At 46.5% G+C, this 17,642-nt stretch overlaps 1 protein-coding gene across 1 annotated transcript in view; it reads left to right on the forward strand.

The window, feature by feature from the left end:
* Window positions 1-17,642, forward strand: part of SMU1 (SMU1 DNA replication regulator and spliceosomal factor) — a 415,488-nt gene that overhangs the window by 180,698 nt on the left and 217,148 nt on the right. Inside the window, exon 8 of the mRNA XM_069237463.1 lies at window positions 1,101-1,228. Coding sequence (XP_069093564.1) covers window positions 1,101-1,228 — 128 coding nt within the window. The remainder of the gene's footprint in view (window positions 1-1,100; window positions 1,229-17,642) is intronic.

Genomic DNA, 17,642 nt, shown 5'->3' on the forward strand with positions numbered 1-17,642 from the left:
ACATCAGTAATGTGCAATGGTATTTAGATTTCCTTGGTATTGAGCATCTCAGGCAAAGAATGGGGGTTGCAGCGAGCAGTAAGCACTTTATTAGTGCATGTGAGTTTACATAAAACAATATTTTTAGCTAATTAACTTTTTAGCTATCAAATTTCTTATTTATCCTTTTATTTGTAATTTTAATGATTGTTTATTGTATTATATGGATGTATACATTGTTATGGTTTTTATTAACTAAAACAATAACATTTGCACATGACATGTATTGTAGCTCCTTTTAAGGGTCTCCAATAGTTTGCTTGTAGCTTCTTGGACTATGGTGGTTGAAAGGTAGTGCCTCTCATTTGGTGTGTAGAGAGATGTAATTGCCGCTCCTCAACATGGGTGCAGAATCTAGAATAAGGCTGACACAGTAGGTGGAATATATGGAGACCTTTGAGTGAGCACCATAAACATTCTCCAGGGCAGGAGCTTAGTAGGTAAGATAATTAAGTGCAGGAAAGTGGTAGAGATTTCAGCTGTATTTATGTGGTTTAGAATTGGTAGGATCAGAAAGCATTGTGAGAGTCTAGTGGCTTTAAGGCTTCGTGTGGCAATGAGATTTTCACATTTGGAGCCTCTGTCTTTTTTGTTGTTGTTTTTTTTTCTTCTTCTTCCTCTAATATTTTTTTGTTTGCTCTTGTAAAGTCATAATTGTTTTAAAAGTTTTTATAGTATCATGCGTTGATCACAGTAAGTTCTCAGATGTTTTGAAAATCATGAAATTACCTATATTGAATCTTGGCTACAGCTAAATTCTGCTTTTGAAAAGTTGATTTCCTAATGTCCATCCTCTTTTCCTGAGCAGTGAATGATTTCTTATGTTTATGCACGACACCATTTAATTTGATGAAATGGATCACTCAGTTTTTCACCTGCTGTGTTTCCTGCATTTCTTTTTGAAATAATTTACCCAAAACGTTTACATTGTTTTAACTTTTCATTGTTCATCCAACCAACGTACATTTTAGCCAATAATTTCTTCAAAAGCATTGTTAACTACACTAGCTGGTATTCAGTGCTCTTTTTGAATTCAAGCCATGTTTCTCTTGCTTCCCTAGGTATGGAAAATTCAAAGTGGCCAGTGCTTACGCAGATTCGAACGTGCACACAGCAAAGGTGTTACCTGCCTCAGTTTCTCCAAAGACAGTAGTCAGATTCTCAGTGCTTCATTTGACCAAACTATCAGGTGAGGTTGGCACAGGAAACAGATTTTCAAATACAGTTGCTATCGTGTTAAAATTTAACCATTCCGTTATTTTTGCTGGTTTGATAAAGTTAATGTAACGGATAATGAAGATACTCTGTTGTCCTTTGCTGGCCTGCATGTGGCAGGTTGGACCAAAAAGGTGCCTCCCTCCCCTCCCCTCCAGTGTTGCTTTTTCACTTACATTTTTTGTTGAGCTCCACTTATTTGTGTGTGGTGCTGTATGCTTTAGCTCATCATTTGCGTGTCACCAACTGTCCTCACTCAGTTACCGCTTTTTCCCCTTACTACCAAAGTTGAAACTAGGGGCAATCTTGTATTTCTAGGAACCTTGGTGCTTATGACTTTATAGAAACAATTGTTCTTTCAGGATCATTTACTCACATTTACAAATGAATTGGCCACAGTCATAAACACCATACAAAGCAACCATAAATTAACGACATGGTAAAAGACCACAAAAAGTGTACGTGAAGCCCAAAGGGATCGTTAAGCAAATAAGGTTAGAGTTCTAATGAAATAGTGACACAGTGGTATGGAGAGAGTGCAAATTGATGTAATGCTTGTGAGTTGTAAGTGATGATGTGCAGAAGCTTTGTGTTTTAAAGGCAAAAAGCGCAAGTTCTACCATAGGATATTTTTTCTACTCTCTGAATAAATCGGGAGAAATTCAGTCCAGAACATACATTAAGTAGGCATTTTGACCACCTGGGACAATTTGAGTACTGTCTTCATTAGGATAAAAGTCAGCGAAATAGTTAGACAAAGTACCCGATTTAAAATGGGTCAGTGTGAATTGAATCCTCGTGATAGAGACCAGTGTGAATTGCAGGATAGGGAAACAAGGAACAGTGCAAGTCCTCATTGTCAAAGAGAGTCTGAAGTTATTAACACTTCGGTTAGTGCTGCACTCCCCTCAGTCAATGGTTGTACCTAGGGTGCTACTCCCTATCACTAGTGTTCAGTTCTCAATGCACTTCAAGTAGTTCATGATAGCTGACCCTGACAAAGTCTGTGTTGTATTTGGAAAATTGCATTTTTATTTCTGCAGCATGTTTGTGCTTTGGAAGTTAAGAAACCAGGGATGATTATTTTTGAAGACTTGACATGCATGTAATCTTGACTGGGGGTTTTAGAATTTGGAGCGACTGTGAGGACATTCATAAGCGACATTGTAGTGAGTGTCCACTCCCCTCTGCATGGGATGCCAAACTTGCCAGAAGGGACTACGAGTCCCTGTGACCGGAGGGAGAGCCAGAAGAAGGCAGGGACAGAGCACTCTTCCCACTACAAAGCGCTTGCCGGCTCTTTGCTGCGCAGGACTTGCTCGCCCATGTGAAGTCTAGGCAAAAAGCAGGCCCGACTGCGCCTATCGTGCCATGGCGAGACCGGACCTGGCTCCTCCTCCTCCTGACTTTTTTTTTTTCCTCTTGCAACACTGATGGGGAAAGACATGGATCTATCTAAACCCCTGTGGGGAAAGCCCAGCACTTTGTATTTTTTATCTTTGACTGTGGGTGTTCGCAAAGGGGTGTGAATTCAATAAAATATCTACTTGTCCATGGGACAGGTTGCTTCTTAAATCGAATTGTTCTGTAAAAAAAAATCTACTTGTCCCTTTGGTGCCATGTAATGCGGTGACAAATTATGGCAGAAAGTTCATTACGTAAGAGCTCTGATAATAGCCTCTCTGATTATGCCAGGGCTACTACTATAGTAGGGCTTTAGTACTTGCAGTTTCAATCCCCACTACAGCAATTTCCTTATTTTGCCACCTTCCCACAGATCTACAAAGCGATGCTGGAGTCAGCAGTAAGCAATGGAACAATAGTTCTAGGGCTGGAATGCTTCTGAGTCTGCAAACCTGCTAACTTGCATGTTTTAAGGATTTTCACCTGCTCTTCTCTAATCTTTTCCCATAATGAGAAAGGTCGAAATTTATTCCTGACAATGGCCGAAGGAGAAGTTCTTTCAGGGTTGGGGGAAAAAGTGGTTGAAGGGAAAGTGAACTTGTAAATGCTCAGTAGATTTTCACATGAGCAAATCTACCCATGCATATTTGCTTGTGCTAAAATACAGTTCACAAATATTTTCTAGGAGTAAGATTTCCTGGTCTACTACTTAAGTTTTGTCAAAGTTATAAAAGCCACTAATTCAAAGACATATACCATTAGTGCACTTTTGTGACTTTAAGTATTTGGGTCCCTAATTAAGTCTGGCGTTAACAAAGACATTTTGTTTCTTTTAAACTTCTCTTTCTCTCTCTATTGGCTGGCTTTACTGTGAGTGATCACATTCTACTCTTCCACAAGGAGCATATTGGCACACAAAGTAGTTTTGTTCAGTGCCAGGAACTACTGTGACAATAAGTGGTGTAACGAAACTGGAGGGGGGCCCCTGCAAAGAAAATGAAGGCCCCCTGCCTCCAGACACACTCACTGTAAGTGTTGTGCTGAGTTGGGGCCTGGATAGGGGCTGCGAGACCTTTGTTACACCACAAGTGACAATGTGTGCTTTTTGAGACCAAAAACTTTTTTTTCTTTTTGCCAGTGTTGGTTCCAATGGTGAGGGCCTGGCAGCTCCCACAACAATAGTGTTACAAAAACCATGTCAAAACATGTCCCGCATTGACGAAACCAAAAGACTTTTTAAAAAAATGTTGGATTGGTTGGCTTTGCCAGTGCTTGTTTATTTTCATGCTTCCCATAATCTTGTTGAAAATGGTTACACTGATTTTCCATTAGGAATATTTTTTGGAAATACTAGCATGAATCAACATGTTTTACTAAATAACAATTCAAAGAAACAGCACCTAAAATGTCATAGTACTGAAACATTTTTTTTTTTTCCTACTTGCGTTTTTTCAGAACATTTTATTGTGAAAACAAAGAATCATCACTCTTGCTTACTAGCTGATGCAAACATTTACATATAATCAGAGAGCATTCTGGGAGCATCATACGCAGCCTCATATTGTTAAACTTTTCAAATGTGTGTACTTTATTTCTTTTTCTTTTTTTTTTTTTTTTTTACTGGAACCAGTAGTGGAATCAGTAGTGCAGGGTGACAGTAAAAAGTTTATTTACAGGTCTCACCCTTATATTGAAGGCTTTTAATTAATGAACCACAAATACAAGTTAGAAAAGCATTAACATATGGGGACCCATATTATCTCAACTGCAGGCAGTTTCCTCCTCTCTAAACTGGCAGCCAAAGGTTTTGTGCTGCAGGGGGTTGGACCTGCTTGTCCCGAGGACAAAATAAACATGAAAGCTTGTTGCCCTTGACCCCAAACAATATGACATGGACGTCGGGCGATTGGAATTCCACATCCCTGTTGCAACAATGAAATTACAAATGGATAAGAAAAAAATTGTCCTTCAAGTCAGCCTGATTGTATCCCTCCTTCACTTATGCAAGGTATTCCAGCTGCTCCAAGCCTTCCTTCTGTTGGCACTTTTCATATGTAACTACCTCTGCACCCTAAGATGCAAGAGGTAACAAAGGCAAATCCAGCAAATGTGCATGTTGAAGCGGTAGTGCATAACTCATACTCTGAAACTGCTCCTCCCCCAGAAAGAAACTGTTGCATAGCCTGTCACAGACTCTATAATAGATTCCCATCCTCCATCATGCAAGCACGAAAAATCTGCTACTTGTAACAAAGTCCAGAACTTTGTGTACAAGTGTGGGCAGTCTTTATTACAATCTTTGGGTCCTTTAGTAAAAGGAACTTTAAGCCATTTCTTCATCACCTAAATAGCAGTTCATAAAGGATCTTAGCAAGGAGTCATCCATACCTGCCTGTTAAACTGAGTTGGTCTCCGAAACCTCGGTGCAGTCTTATGATTCCAGTGCTGGTGCCATGCATAGTAGGTAGGTTCTAAGACCTTCTGTTAATGGAGATGATTCTGGAACAATGTGAATGATTTGGATTCAGAGTTAAACACTTCTAGTTACTTGTTAGGTAAAACGGGCCACTATACACAAACTCTGAATTCTCAGGGGCATACTGCCAGTTTGGAACATTCCACCGAGCTCTCCTGGTTTCAGCCTGTAAGGGATAATGCCTAGGCCAGGCACCTCGTTTTCCCTCCTAAGCTCCATCTCTCAAATGTTGATTGCAGGAAACTGGACTTCTTTGCAGATGTCCCCCACTTTTTGCCCCCATTTGAACTGCTAGACACTGGTTTTCGACTCCCGCAGTGCACTGCAGCCTGCTAAACAGTCTCCAGTGCCAGTGTTCTTTCCCCTGAAAACAACCTACTCAATTGTGAAACATTTAGCCGGAGTAAGCTTGATCTCTAAGGGCTGCAGCGCGTATTGTGCCCACCCTAAGCGACTTCTGTAAAAATTGCATACAGCCTGCAATGCAGACTGCCTGTCATGGTGCAAATCATGAGTGAAAACATGACATGGCGAACTCAATGTCTGCCATTCTTAAGACACTGCTGGTATTATATGCAGGTCACCCCTACAGCAGGCCTTAAGTGTTCCAAGGCAGGGTGCATTATAATACATGTGAGGGCATGTCTGCATGAGCAGATATGCCCCGGTGAAGTTTAGTTATATTGCTAGATATTGCAGGTGAACAGAGAAGTAATCTTAAGGTAGGTACTGGGTCACTACGAGTTACCCAGCTACATAATGGCTTCACTGAAACCTACGGTGTTTGGTATCATACACCTTGTCGTAATAAATCCATACTGACGTCAATATTGGATTTATTATGACATGCACCCAGAGGGCACCTTAGAGGTGCCCCCTGAAACCTACTAGTTTCTACTCCTCTAATGTGCTGGCCTACTAGTATCTTCCAACCTGCCACCTTAGGCATGTTTCTGAACCTCTGGAGGTAAGAGCCCCTGCTCTGAGGCCAGAAGTAGTGCCTGCTCTGGAGTAAGGTGTTACCACCCTCTCCAGCAGGATGGCTAGTAAATCTGCTGCCTTTGATATGCATCCCTGACTTCCCCCAGACCTGGTTAATGCCACCCCCTGCCTTGAGGCCCCAGAACAGATCATAAATGAGGTATGCAAGGAGGCGTGTTGCACCACCAGGCTAGTCACACCCCTAAGGTGGGCAGCCTGATGTGCTCTATGAAGGAGGGTTTCCACCATCTTGTTTTTGGTGAAATTAGTAACTCTGGCACAGGGCTATGCCCACTCCCCAGAGTAAGTGGTCATATAAGGGGTGTAGTCACCCAGGGTGAGTAGCCCATTGTCTACTCCCCTAAGTGCCCCGAAATTAAGTATTTAGGGAGCCACCTGACACCAGGAACACTGATTTGACATCCTGGGAACCGAAGAGGACAAAAGAGCCGTCACCACAAGAACTGAGGACTGACCATGAACGTGGTGCAAAACCCTGACTAACTGCTGGAACCTTGACAATTGCAAAGACTTGGCTTGTCTGTAAGCTGTGCATCCTCTCCAACGACTGGATGACTGCCTAGCCCTTCGACAGCCAGTTAGCATCTCCCTTGGTGTGGATGAGCAATCCCCCTGCAGCCACAAGCACCAACAAGCATCTGCCCAGTCCACTATGTTGCTGGCCATCTGGCCCACCAAGGGAACAGCACTCCAGAAAGAGGACTTCGCTGCTCTAGGAGGTCAGATCCGTCCCCCGATCAAGTTTGGAGACACCAGGACCTCCAGGAGCCACCCAGCTCTAATACCCCTTGTACCAGAGCATTTGCAGCAACCAAGTCCAGTTCTTACACCACCTCCATGACAGAACTGCAGATGTGGGACATCAGCACCACCGAGGCTATCATCAAGAATGGCCCTCTTGTCCTGCTTTGTCCCCATCTCCAGGTTGACCTAAAAAGTGAGAGCCTCCAACGCGAGCGACCTGCTGGAAAAAACACCTCTGCACCCAAGCCCAGAGACCCTCAAGAGCCAACCCCCCCTTTGGGTTCTGCCAGACTGGTCCGCCAGTCCTCACTTGCAGCCTTTTTTTATGTTACAGGTTTCCCATTGACTTCAGAGGCTTGCGACCAGCACCTCTGCACCCCGACACAACCCAACACACCAGGGCGGGTAACCTAAAACTAGAGGTGGTTCTAAGGGCCTTGGCCCCTACTTACCTTAAGTCCAGAAGATCAAACCTGTAAGTTGTAAGCAAGGGACCTTATGCAGTGTATGTTTTCTTCATAGGCTAACATTATAGTTTTTGCCTCCGATTTACCAGTTGTATTTACAGTACCTTTAAAAATCGCTAACTCAAATTACTTACCTGATCTTGTAGATTACTGTCTAAATGAATATATGTAGGAAGTTGGCTCTGTATGTGCTATTTCAAAGTAAGGAATAGCATGCACAGAGTCCAAGGGTTCCCCTTAGAGGTAAAATAGTGGTAAAAATAGATAATACTAATGCTCTATTTTGTGGTAGTGTGGTCGAGCAGTAGGCTTATCCAAGGAGTAGTGTTAAGCATTTGTTGTACATACACATAGACAATAAATGAGGTACACACACTCAGAGACAAATCCAGCCAATAGGTTTTTATATAGAAAAATATATTTTCTTAGTTTATTTTAAGAACCACAGGTTCAAATTCTACATGTAATAGCTCATTTGAAAGGTATTGCAGGTAAGTACTTTAGGAACTTTAAATCATAAAAATTGCATGTATACTTTTCAAGTTATTCACAAATAGCTGTTTTAAAAGTGGACACTTAGTGCAATTTTCACAGTTCCTAGGGGAGGTAAGTATTTGTTAGTTTTACCAGGTAAGTAAGACACTTACAGGGTTCAGTTCTTGGTCCAAGGTAGCCCACCGTTGGGGGTTCAGAGCCACCCCAAAGTCACCACACCAGCAGCTCAGGGCCGGTCAGGTGCAGAGTCCAAAGTGGTGCCCAAAACACATAGGCTAGAATGGAGAGAAGGGGGTGCCCCGGTTCCGGTCTGCTTGCAGGTAAGTACCCGCGTCTTCGGAGGGCAGACCAGGGGGGTTTTGTAGGGCACCGGGGGGGACACAAGTCCACACAGAAATTTCACCCTCAGCAGCGCGGGGGCGGCCGGGTGCAGTGTAGAAACAAGCGTCGGGTTCGTAATGGAAGTCAATGGGAGATCTAGGGATCTCTTCAGCGCTGCAGGCAGGCAAGGGGGGGGTTCCTCGGGGAAACCTCCACTTGGGCAAGGGAGAGGGACTCCTGGGGGTCACTTCTCCAGTGAAAGTCCGGTCCTTCAGGTCCTGGGGGCTGCGGGTGCAGGGTCTCTCCCAGGTGTCGGGACTTGGGATTCCAAGAGTCGCGGTCAGGGGAAGCCTCGGGATTCCCTCTGCAGGCGGCGCTGTGGGGGCTCAGGGGGGACAGGTTTTTGTACTCACAGTCTTAGAGTAGTCCTGGGGTCCCTCCTGAGGTGTTGGATCGCCACCAGCCGAGTCGGGGTCGCCGGGTGCAGTGTTGCAAGTCTCACGCCTTTTGCGGGGAGCTTGCAGGGTTCTTTAAAGCTGCTGGAAACAAAGTTGCAGCTTTTCTTGGAGCAGGTCCGCTGTCCTCGGGAGTTTCTTGTCTTTTCGAAGCAGGGGCAGTCCTCAGAGGATGTCGAGGTCGCTGGTCCCTTTGGAAGGCGTCGCTGGTGCAGGATCTTTGGAAGGCAGGAGACAGGCCGGTGAGTTTCTGGAGCCAAGGCAGTAGTCGTCTTCTGGTCTTCCTCTGCAGGGGTTTCAGCTAGGCAGTCCTTCTTCTTGTAGTTGCAGGAATCTAATTTTCTAGGGTTCAGGGTAGCCCTTAAATACTAAATTTAAGGGCGTGTTTAGGTCTGGGGGGTTAGTAGCCAATGGCTACTAGCCCTGAGGGTGGGTACACCCTCTTTGTGCCTCCTCCCAAGGGGAGGGGGTCACAATCCTAACCCTATTGGGGGAATCCTCCATCTGCAAGATGGAGGATTTCTAAAAGTTAGAGTCACTTCAGCTCAGGACACCTTAGGGGCTGTCCTGACTGGCCAGTGACTCCTCCTTGTTGCTTTCTTTGTTCCCTCCAGCCTTGCCGCCAAAAGTGGGGGCCGTGGCCGGAGGGGGCGGGCAACTCCACTAAGCTGGAGTGCCCTGCTGGGCTGTGACAAAGGGGTGAGCCTTTGAGGCTCACCGCCAGGTGTCACAGCTCCTGCCTGGGGGAGGTGTTAGCATCTCCACCCAGTGCAGGCTTTGTTACTGGCCTCAGAGTGACAAAGGCACTCTCCCCATGGGGCCAGCAACATGTCTCTAGTGTGGCAGGCTGCTGGAACCAGTCAGCCTACACAGATAGTCGGATAGGTTTCAGGGGGCACCTCTAAGGTGCCCTCTGTGGTGCATTTTACAATAAAATGTACACTGGCATCAGTGTGCATTTATTGTGCTGAGAAGTTTGATACCAAACTTCCCAGTTTTCAGTGTAGCCATTATGGTGCTGTGGAGTTCGTGTTTGACAGACTCCCAGACCATATACTCTTATGGCTACCCTGCACTTACAATGTCTAAGGTTTTGTTTAGACACTGTAGGGGTACCATGCTCATGCACTGGTACCCTCACCTATGGTATAGTGCACCCTGCCTTAGGGCTGTAAGGCCTGCTAGAGGGGTGTCTTACCTATACTGCATAGGCAGTGAGAGGCTGGCATGGCACCCTGAGGGGAGTGCCATGTCGACTTACTCGTTTTGTCCTCACTAGCACACACAAGCTGGCAAGCAGTGTGTCTGTGCTGAGTGAGAGGTCTCCAGGGTGGCATAAGACATGCTGCAGCCCTTAGAGACCTTCCTTGGCATCAGGGCCCTTGGTACTAGAAGTACCAGTTACAAGGGACTTATCTGGATGCCAGGGTCTGCCAATTGTGGATACAAAAGTACAGGTTAGGGAAAGAACACTGGTGCTGGGGCCTGGTTAGCAGGCCTCAGCACACTTTCAATTGTAAACATAGCATCAGCAAAGGCAAAAAGTCAGGGGGCAACCATGCCAAGGAGGCATTTCCTTACAATATAAAAATCAGTTATTTTTCTAAATTGTCTTGAGTTTCTTCTTGTGTGTAAATGCTTAACACTACCCTCTGATGAGCCTGAACTGCTCGCCCATACTACCACAAAGCAAGCGTTTGGGATTATTAATTTAAGCCCTGTAAGGCAATAAGGGTCGACTGGACTATCTGCACGGTGACCGCTACATTGGTACACTACATTAATAGCCAGCTTCCTACACATGCACAACATACTGGGCCTTAATAACCCACTTGAATGTTGTTCCATCCTTCACTAATTCTACTGCCCACTGATGTGGGACTCCTTTAAGAGATGGACCTTTGCTGGAAGCCCATATTTGCTTGAAATTATAGGATTTCCCTTGCCATTACTTTTTTCCAGGACAGAGCTGAGTGTGGGGATTCTTGACTATCATCTGCTAGTGGTGGGGGAGTCCCTAAAAGATAAAATGAGCCGATGTTTAGTAATTAAGGGAACCTTGAGAGGGGAACCAGTCACATTAGCTTCCATATGCAGCTGTAACCGGAGCAAGAGTATTTCCAGATAGTGGCAGTCTGCTCTCTGGCATGGTGGTCTTCACTGCCAATCATGAGGAGGGGTGGCCTCAGTCTTGTATATGATCAAGGAGTGAATGCTGACAAATCAGGGAGTGGAGGGACGAAACCCTTTTGAAATCAGACAAGCTGCTATTAAAAGACTTGGGGTTGGAGGATTGTAAGGAAATGCCTCCTTGGCATGGTTGCCCCCCTGACTTTTTGCCTTTGCTGATGCTATGTTTACAATTGAAAGTGTGCTGAGGCCTGCTAACCAGGCCCCAGCACCAGTGTTCTTTCCCTAACCTGTACTTTTGTATCCACAATTGGCAGACCCTGGCATCCAGATAAGTCCCTTGTAACTGGTACTTCTAGTACCAAGGGCCCTGATGCCAAGGAAGGTCTCTAAGGGCTGCAGCATGTCTTATGCCACCCTGGAGACCCCTCACTCAGCACAGACACACTGCTTGCCAGCTTGTGTGTGCTAGTGAGGACGAAACGAGTAAGTCGACATGGCACTCCCCTCAGGGTGCCATGCCAGCCTCTCACTGCCTATGCAGTATAGGTAAGACACCCCTCTAGCAGGCCTTACAGCCCTAAGGCAGGGTGCACTATACCATAGGTGAGGGTACCAGTGCATGAGCATGGTACCCATACAGTGTCTAAACAAAACCTTAGACATTGTAAGTGCAGGGTAGCCATAAGAGTATATGGTCTGGGAGTCTGTCAAACACGAACTCCACAGCACCATAATGGCTACACTGAAAACTGGGAAGTTTGGTATCAAACTTCTCAGCACAATAAATGCACACTGATGCCAGTGTACATTTTATTGCAAAATACACCACAGAGGGCACCTTAGAGGTGCCCCCTGAAACTTAACCGACTGTCTGTGTAGGCTGACTAGTTCCAGCAGCCTGCCACACCAGAGACATGTTGCTGGCCCCATGGGGAGAGTGCCTTTGTCACTCTGAGGCCAGTAACAAAGCCTGCACTGGGTGGAGATGCTAACACCTCCCCCAGGCAGGAGCTGTAACACCTGGCGGTGAGCCTCAAAGGCTCACCCCTTTGTCACAGCCCAGCAGAGCACTCCAGCTTAGTGGAGTTGCCCGCCCCCTCCGGCCACGGCCCCCACTTTTGGCGGCAAGGCTGGAGGGAACAAAGAAAGCAACAAGGAGGAGTCACTGGCCAGTCAGGACAGCCCCTAAGGTGTCCTGAGCTGAGGTGACTCTAACTTTTAGAAATCCTCCATCTTGCAGATGGAGGATTCCCCCAATAGGGTTAGGATTGTGACCCCCTCCCCTTGGGAGGAGGCACAAAGAGGGTGTACCCACCCTCAGGGCTAGTAGCCATTGGCTACTAACCCCCCAGACCTAAACACGCCCTTAAATTTAGTATTTAAGGGCTACCCTGAACCCTAGAAAATTAGATTCCTGCAAACTACAAGAAGAAGGACTGCCTAGCTGAAAACCCCTGCAGAGGAAGACCAGAAGACGACAACTGCCTTGGCTCCAGAAACTCACCGGCCTGTCTCCTGCCTTCCAAAGAACTCTGCTCCAGCGACGCCTTCCAAGGGACCAGCGACCTCTGAATCCTCTGAGGACTGCCCTGCTTCGAAAAAGACAAGAAACTCCCGAGGACAGCGGACCTGCTCCAAAAAGACTGCAACTTTGTTTCAAGGAGCAGCTTTAAAGACCCTGCAATCTCCCCGCCAGAAGCGTGAGACTTGCAACACTGCACCCGGCGACCCCGACTCGGCTGGTGGAGAACCAACACCTCAGGGAGGACCCCCGGACTACTCTCCGACTGTGAGTACCAAAACCTGTCCCCCCTGAGCCCCCACAGCGCCGCCTGCAGAGGGAATCCCGAGGCTTCCCCTGACCGCGACTCTTTGAAACCTAAGTCCCGACGCCTGGAAAAGACTCTGCACCCGCAGCCCCCAGGACCTGAAGGACCGGACTTTCACTGCAGAAGTGACCCCCAGGAGTCCCTCTCCCTTGCCCAAGTGGAGGTTTCCCCGAGGAAGCCCCCCCTTGCCTGCCTGCAGCGCTGAAGAGATCCGTTGATCTCTCATAGACTAACATTGCGAACCCGATGCTTGTTTCTACACTGCACCCGGCCGCCCCCGCGCTGCTGAGGGTGAAATTTCTGTGTGGGCTTGTGTCCCCCCCGGTGCCCTACAAAACCCCCCTGGTCTGCCCTCCGAAGACGCGGGTACTTACCTGCAAGCAGACCGGAACCGGGGCACCCCCTTCTCTCCATTCTAGCCTATGCGTTTTGAGCACCACGTTGAACTCTGCACCTGACCGGCCCTGAGCTGCTGGTGTGGTGACTTTGGGGTTGCTCTGAACCCCCAACGGTGGGCTACCTTGGACCAAGAACTGAACCCTGTAAGTGTATTACTTACCTGGTAAAACTAACAAAAACTTACCTCCCCCAGGAACTGTGAAAATTGCACTAAGTGTCCACTTTTAAAGTAGCTATTTGTCAATAACTTGAAAAGTATACATGCAATTGAAATAATTCAAAGTTCCTAATGTACTTACCTGCAATACCTTTCGAACAAGATATTACATGTTAAATTTGAACCTGTGGTTCTTAAAATAAACTAAGAAAAGATATTTTTCTATAACAAAACCTATTGGCTGGATTTGTCTCTGAGTGTGTGTACCTCATTTATTGTCTATGTGTATGTACAACAAATGCTTAACACTACTCCTTGGATAAGCCTACTGCTCGACCACACTACCACGAAATAGAGCATTAGTATTATCTATTTTTACCACTATTTTACCTCTAAGGGGAACCCTTGGACTCTGTGCATGCTATTCCTTACTTTGAAATAGCACATACAGAGCCAACTTCCTACATTGGTGGATCAGCGGTGGGATACAAGACTTTGCATTTGCTGGACTACTCAGCCAATACCTGATCACACGACAAATTCCAAAATTGTCATTAGAAATTGATTTTTGCAATTTGAAAAGTTTTCTAAATTCTTAAAAGACCTGCTAGGGCCTTGTGTTAGATCCTGTTTAGCATTTCTTTTAGAGTTTAAAAGTTTGTAAAAGTTTGAATTAGATTCTAGAACCAGTTGTAGATTCTTAAAAAGTATTCCAACTTTTAGAAGCAAAATGTCTAGCACAGATGTGACTGTGGTGGAACTCGACACCACACCTTACCTCCATCTTAAGATGAGGGAGCTAAGGTCACTCTGTAAAATAAAGAAAATAACAATGGGCCCCAAACCTACCAAAATACAGCTCCAGGAGCTTTTGGCAGAGTTTGAAAAGGCCAACCCCTCTGAGGGTGGCAACTCAGAGGAAGAGGATAGTGACTTGGAGGAAAATTCCCCCCTACCAGTCCTATCTAGGGAGAACAGGGTCCCTCAAACCCTGACTCCAAAAATAATAGTCAGAGATGCTGGTTCCCTCACAGGAGAGACCAACACCTCTGAAATCACTGAGGATAACTCCAGTGAAGAGGACATCCAGTTAGCCAGGATGGCCAAAAGATTGGCTTTGGAAAGACAGATCCTAGCCATAGAGAGGGAAAGACAAGAGATGGGCCTAGGACCCATCAGTGGTGGCAGCAACATAAATAGGGTCAGAGATTCTCCTGACATGTTGAAAATCCCCAAAGGGATTGTAACTAAATATGAAGATGGTGATGACATCACCAAATGGTTCACAGCTTTTGAGAGGGCTTGTGTAACCAGAAAAGTGAACAGATCTCACTGGGGTGCTCTCCTTTGGGAAATGTTCACAGGAAAGTGTAGGGATAGACTCCTCACACTCTCTGGAAAAGATGCAGAATCTTATGACCTCATGAAGGGTACCCTGATTGAGGGCTTTGGATTCTCCACTGAGGAGTATTGGATTAGATTCAGGGGGGCTCAAAAATCCTCGAGCCAGACCTGGGTTGACTTTGTAGACTACTCAGTAAAAACCCTAGATGGTTGGATTCAAGGCAGTGGTGTAAGTAATTATGATGGGCTGTACAATTTATTTGTGAAAGAACACCTGTTAAGTAATTGTTTCAATGATAAACTGCATCAGCATCTGGTAGACCTAGGACCAATTTCTCCCCAAGAATTGGGAAAGAAGGCGGACCATTGGGTCAAGACAAGGGTGTCCAAAACTTCCACAGGGGGTGACCAAAAGAAAGGGGTCACAAAACCTCCCCAGGGGAAAGGTGGTGAGACAGCCAAAAATAAAAATAGTCAAGAGTCTTCTAAAGGCCCCCAAAAACCTGCACAGGAGGGTGGGCCCAGAGCCTCTTCACAAAACAATCCTGGGTACAAGGGTAAAAACTTTGATCCCAAAAAGGCCTGGTGTCGAAACTGTAGTCAGTCTGGACACCAAACTGGAGACAAGGCCTGTCCCAAGAAAAGTTCCACTCCAAACTCCAATCCAGGTAACACTGGAATGGCTAGTCTCCAAGTGGGATCAACAGTGTGCCCAGAGCAAATCAGGGTCCACACTGAAGCTACTCTAGTCTCTGAGGGTGGGGTGGATTTAGCCACACTAGCTGCCTGGCCCCCTAACATGCAAAAATACAGGCAGCAGCTCTTTATTAATGGGACAAGTGTAGAGGGCCTAAGGGATACAGGTGCCAGTGTCACCATGGTGACAGAGAAACTGGTTTCCCCTGGCCAATACCTGACTGGAAAAACTTATACAGTCACCAATGCTGACAATCAAACTAAAGCACATCCCATGGCAATGGTAACTTTAGAATGGGGAGGGGTCAATGGCCTGAAACAGGTGGTGGTCTCCTCAAACATCCCAGTAGACTGTCTGCTTGGAAATGACCTGGAGTCCTCAGCATGGGCTGAGGTAGAGCTAAAAACCCATGCAGCCATGCTGGGTATCCCTGAACTGGTGTGTGTAAAAACAAGAGCACAATGCAAGGCACAGGGTGAAAAAGTAGAGCTGGAGTCTGGAAAAATGGCCCAGCCTACCAAGAGAAAAGGAAAGTCAGTTGGGAAACCGACTGCAACACAGTCAGAAAAAGGGAACCTCTCTTCTCAGGAAGAAGTTCTGCCCTCTGAGGGAACTGAGCCTTTGGAGCTTGAACCTTATCAGGTTGAGCTCTTAGGCCCAGGGGGACCCTCAAGGGAGGAGCTGTGTAAGGGACAAGAAACCTGTCCCTCTCTTGAAGGCCTTAGGCAGCAAGCTGCTGAAGAGTCCAAGGGCAAGAAAAATGGAACACATAGGGTCTATTGGGAGGATGGACTCCTGTACACTGAGGCCAGAGACCCCAAACCTGGTGCCACTAGGAGAGTGGTAGTGCCTCAGTCGTTCAGAGAGTTTATTTTGACCTTAGCCCATGATATTCCCCTTGCTGGGCATTTGGGACAAACCAAGACGTGGGAGAGGTTAGTCAACCACTTCTACTGGCCCAATATGTCCCAGAAGGTTAAGGAGTTTTGCCTCTCCTGCCCCACCTGTCAATCCAGTGGTAAGACAGGTGGGCACCCAAAGGCCCCCCTCATTCCACTCCCAGTGGTGGGGGTCCCCTTTGAAAGAGTGGGTGTGGACATAGTTGGTCCACTGGAACCTCCCACAGCCTCAGGAAATATGTACATCCTAGTAGTAGTGGATCATGCTACTAGGTATCCTGAAGCTATTCCCCTTAGGTCGACTACTGCCCCTGCAGTAGCCAAGGCCCTCATTGGTATCTTTACCAGAGTGGGTTTCCCTAAGGAGGTGGTGTCTGACAGAGGTACCAACTTCATGTCAGCATACCTAAAACACATGTGGAATGAGTGTGGAGTGACTTACAAATTCACTACACCATACCATCCACAAACTAATGGCTTAGTTGAGAGATTCAACAAGACATTAAAAGGCATGATCATGGGGCTCCCAGAAAAACTCAAAAGGAGATGGAATGTCCTCTTGCCATGTCTGCTTTTCGCTTACAGAGAGGTGCCACAGAAGGGAGTAGGATTCTCACCCTTTGAACTTCTGTTTGGTCATCCTGTAAGGGGACCACTTGCTCTTGTTAAAGAAGGCTGGGAGAGACCTCTTCATGAGCCTAAACAAGACATAGTGGACTATGTACTTGGCCTTCGCTCTAGAATGGCAGAGTACATGGAAAAGGCAACCAAAAACCTTGAGGCCAGCCAACAGCTCCAGAAGTTTTGGTATGACCAAAAGGCTGCACTGGTTGAGTTCCAACCAGGGCAGAAAGTCTGGGTTCTGGAGCCTGTGGCTCCCAGGGCACTCCAGGACAAATGGAGTGGCCCTTACCCAGTGCTAGAAAGGAAGAGTCAGGTCACCTACCTGGTGGACCTGGGCACAAGCAGGAGCCCCAAGAGGGTGATCCATGTGAACCGCCTTAAGCTCTTCCATGACAGGGCTGATGTGAATCTGTTGATGGTAACAGATGAGGATCAGGAGGCAGAGAGTGAACCTCTCCCTGATCTTCTGTCATCAGACCCAAAAGATGGCACAGTAGACGGAGTGATCTACTCAGACACCCTCTCTGGCCAACAGCAAGCTGATTGTAGGAGAGTCCTACAACAGTTTCCTGAACTCTTCTCCTTAACCCCTGGTCAGACACACCTGTGTACCCATGATGTGGACACAGGAGACAGCATGCCTGTCAAAAACAAAATGTTTAGACAGTCTGACCATGTTAAGGAAAGCATCAAGGTGGAAGTCCACAAGATGCTGGAATTGGGAGTAATTGAGCGCTCTGACAGCCCCTGGGCTAGCCCAGTGGTCTTAGTCCCCAAACCTCACACCAAAGATGGAAAGAAAGAGATGAGGTTTTGTGTGGACTACAGAGGGCTCAATTCTGTCACCAAGACAGATGCTCATCCAATTCCTAGAGCTGATGAGCTCATAGATAAATTAGGTGCTGCCAAATTCTTAAGTACCTTTGACTTGACAGCAGGGTA

Source organism: Pleurodeles waltl, chromosome 1_2 (assembly GCF_031143425.1).
Source record: "Pleurodeles waltl isolate 20211129_DDA chromosome 1_2, aPleWal1.hap1.20221129, whole genome shotgun sequence".
NCBI classification, from domain to species: Eukaryota; Metazoa; Chordata; class Amphibia; order Caudata; family Salamandridae; genus Pleurodeles; species Pleurodeles waltl.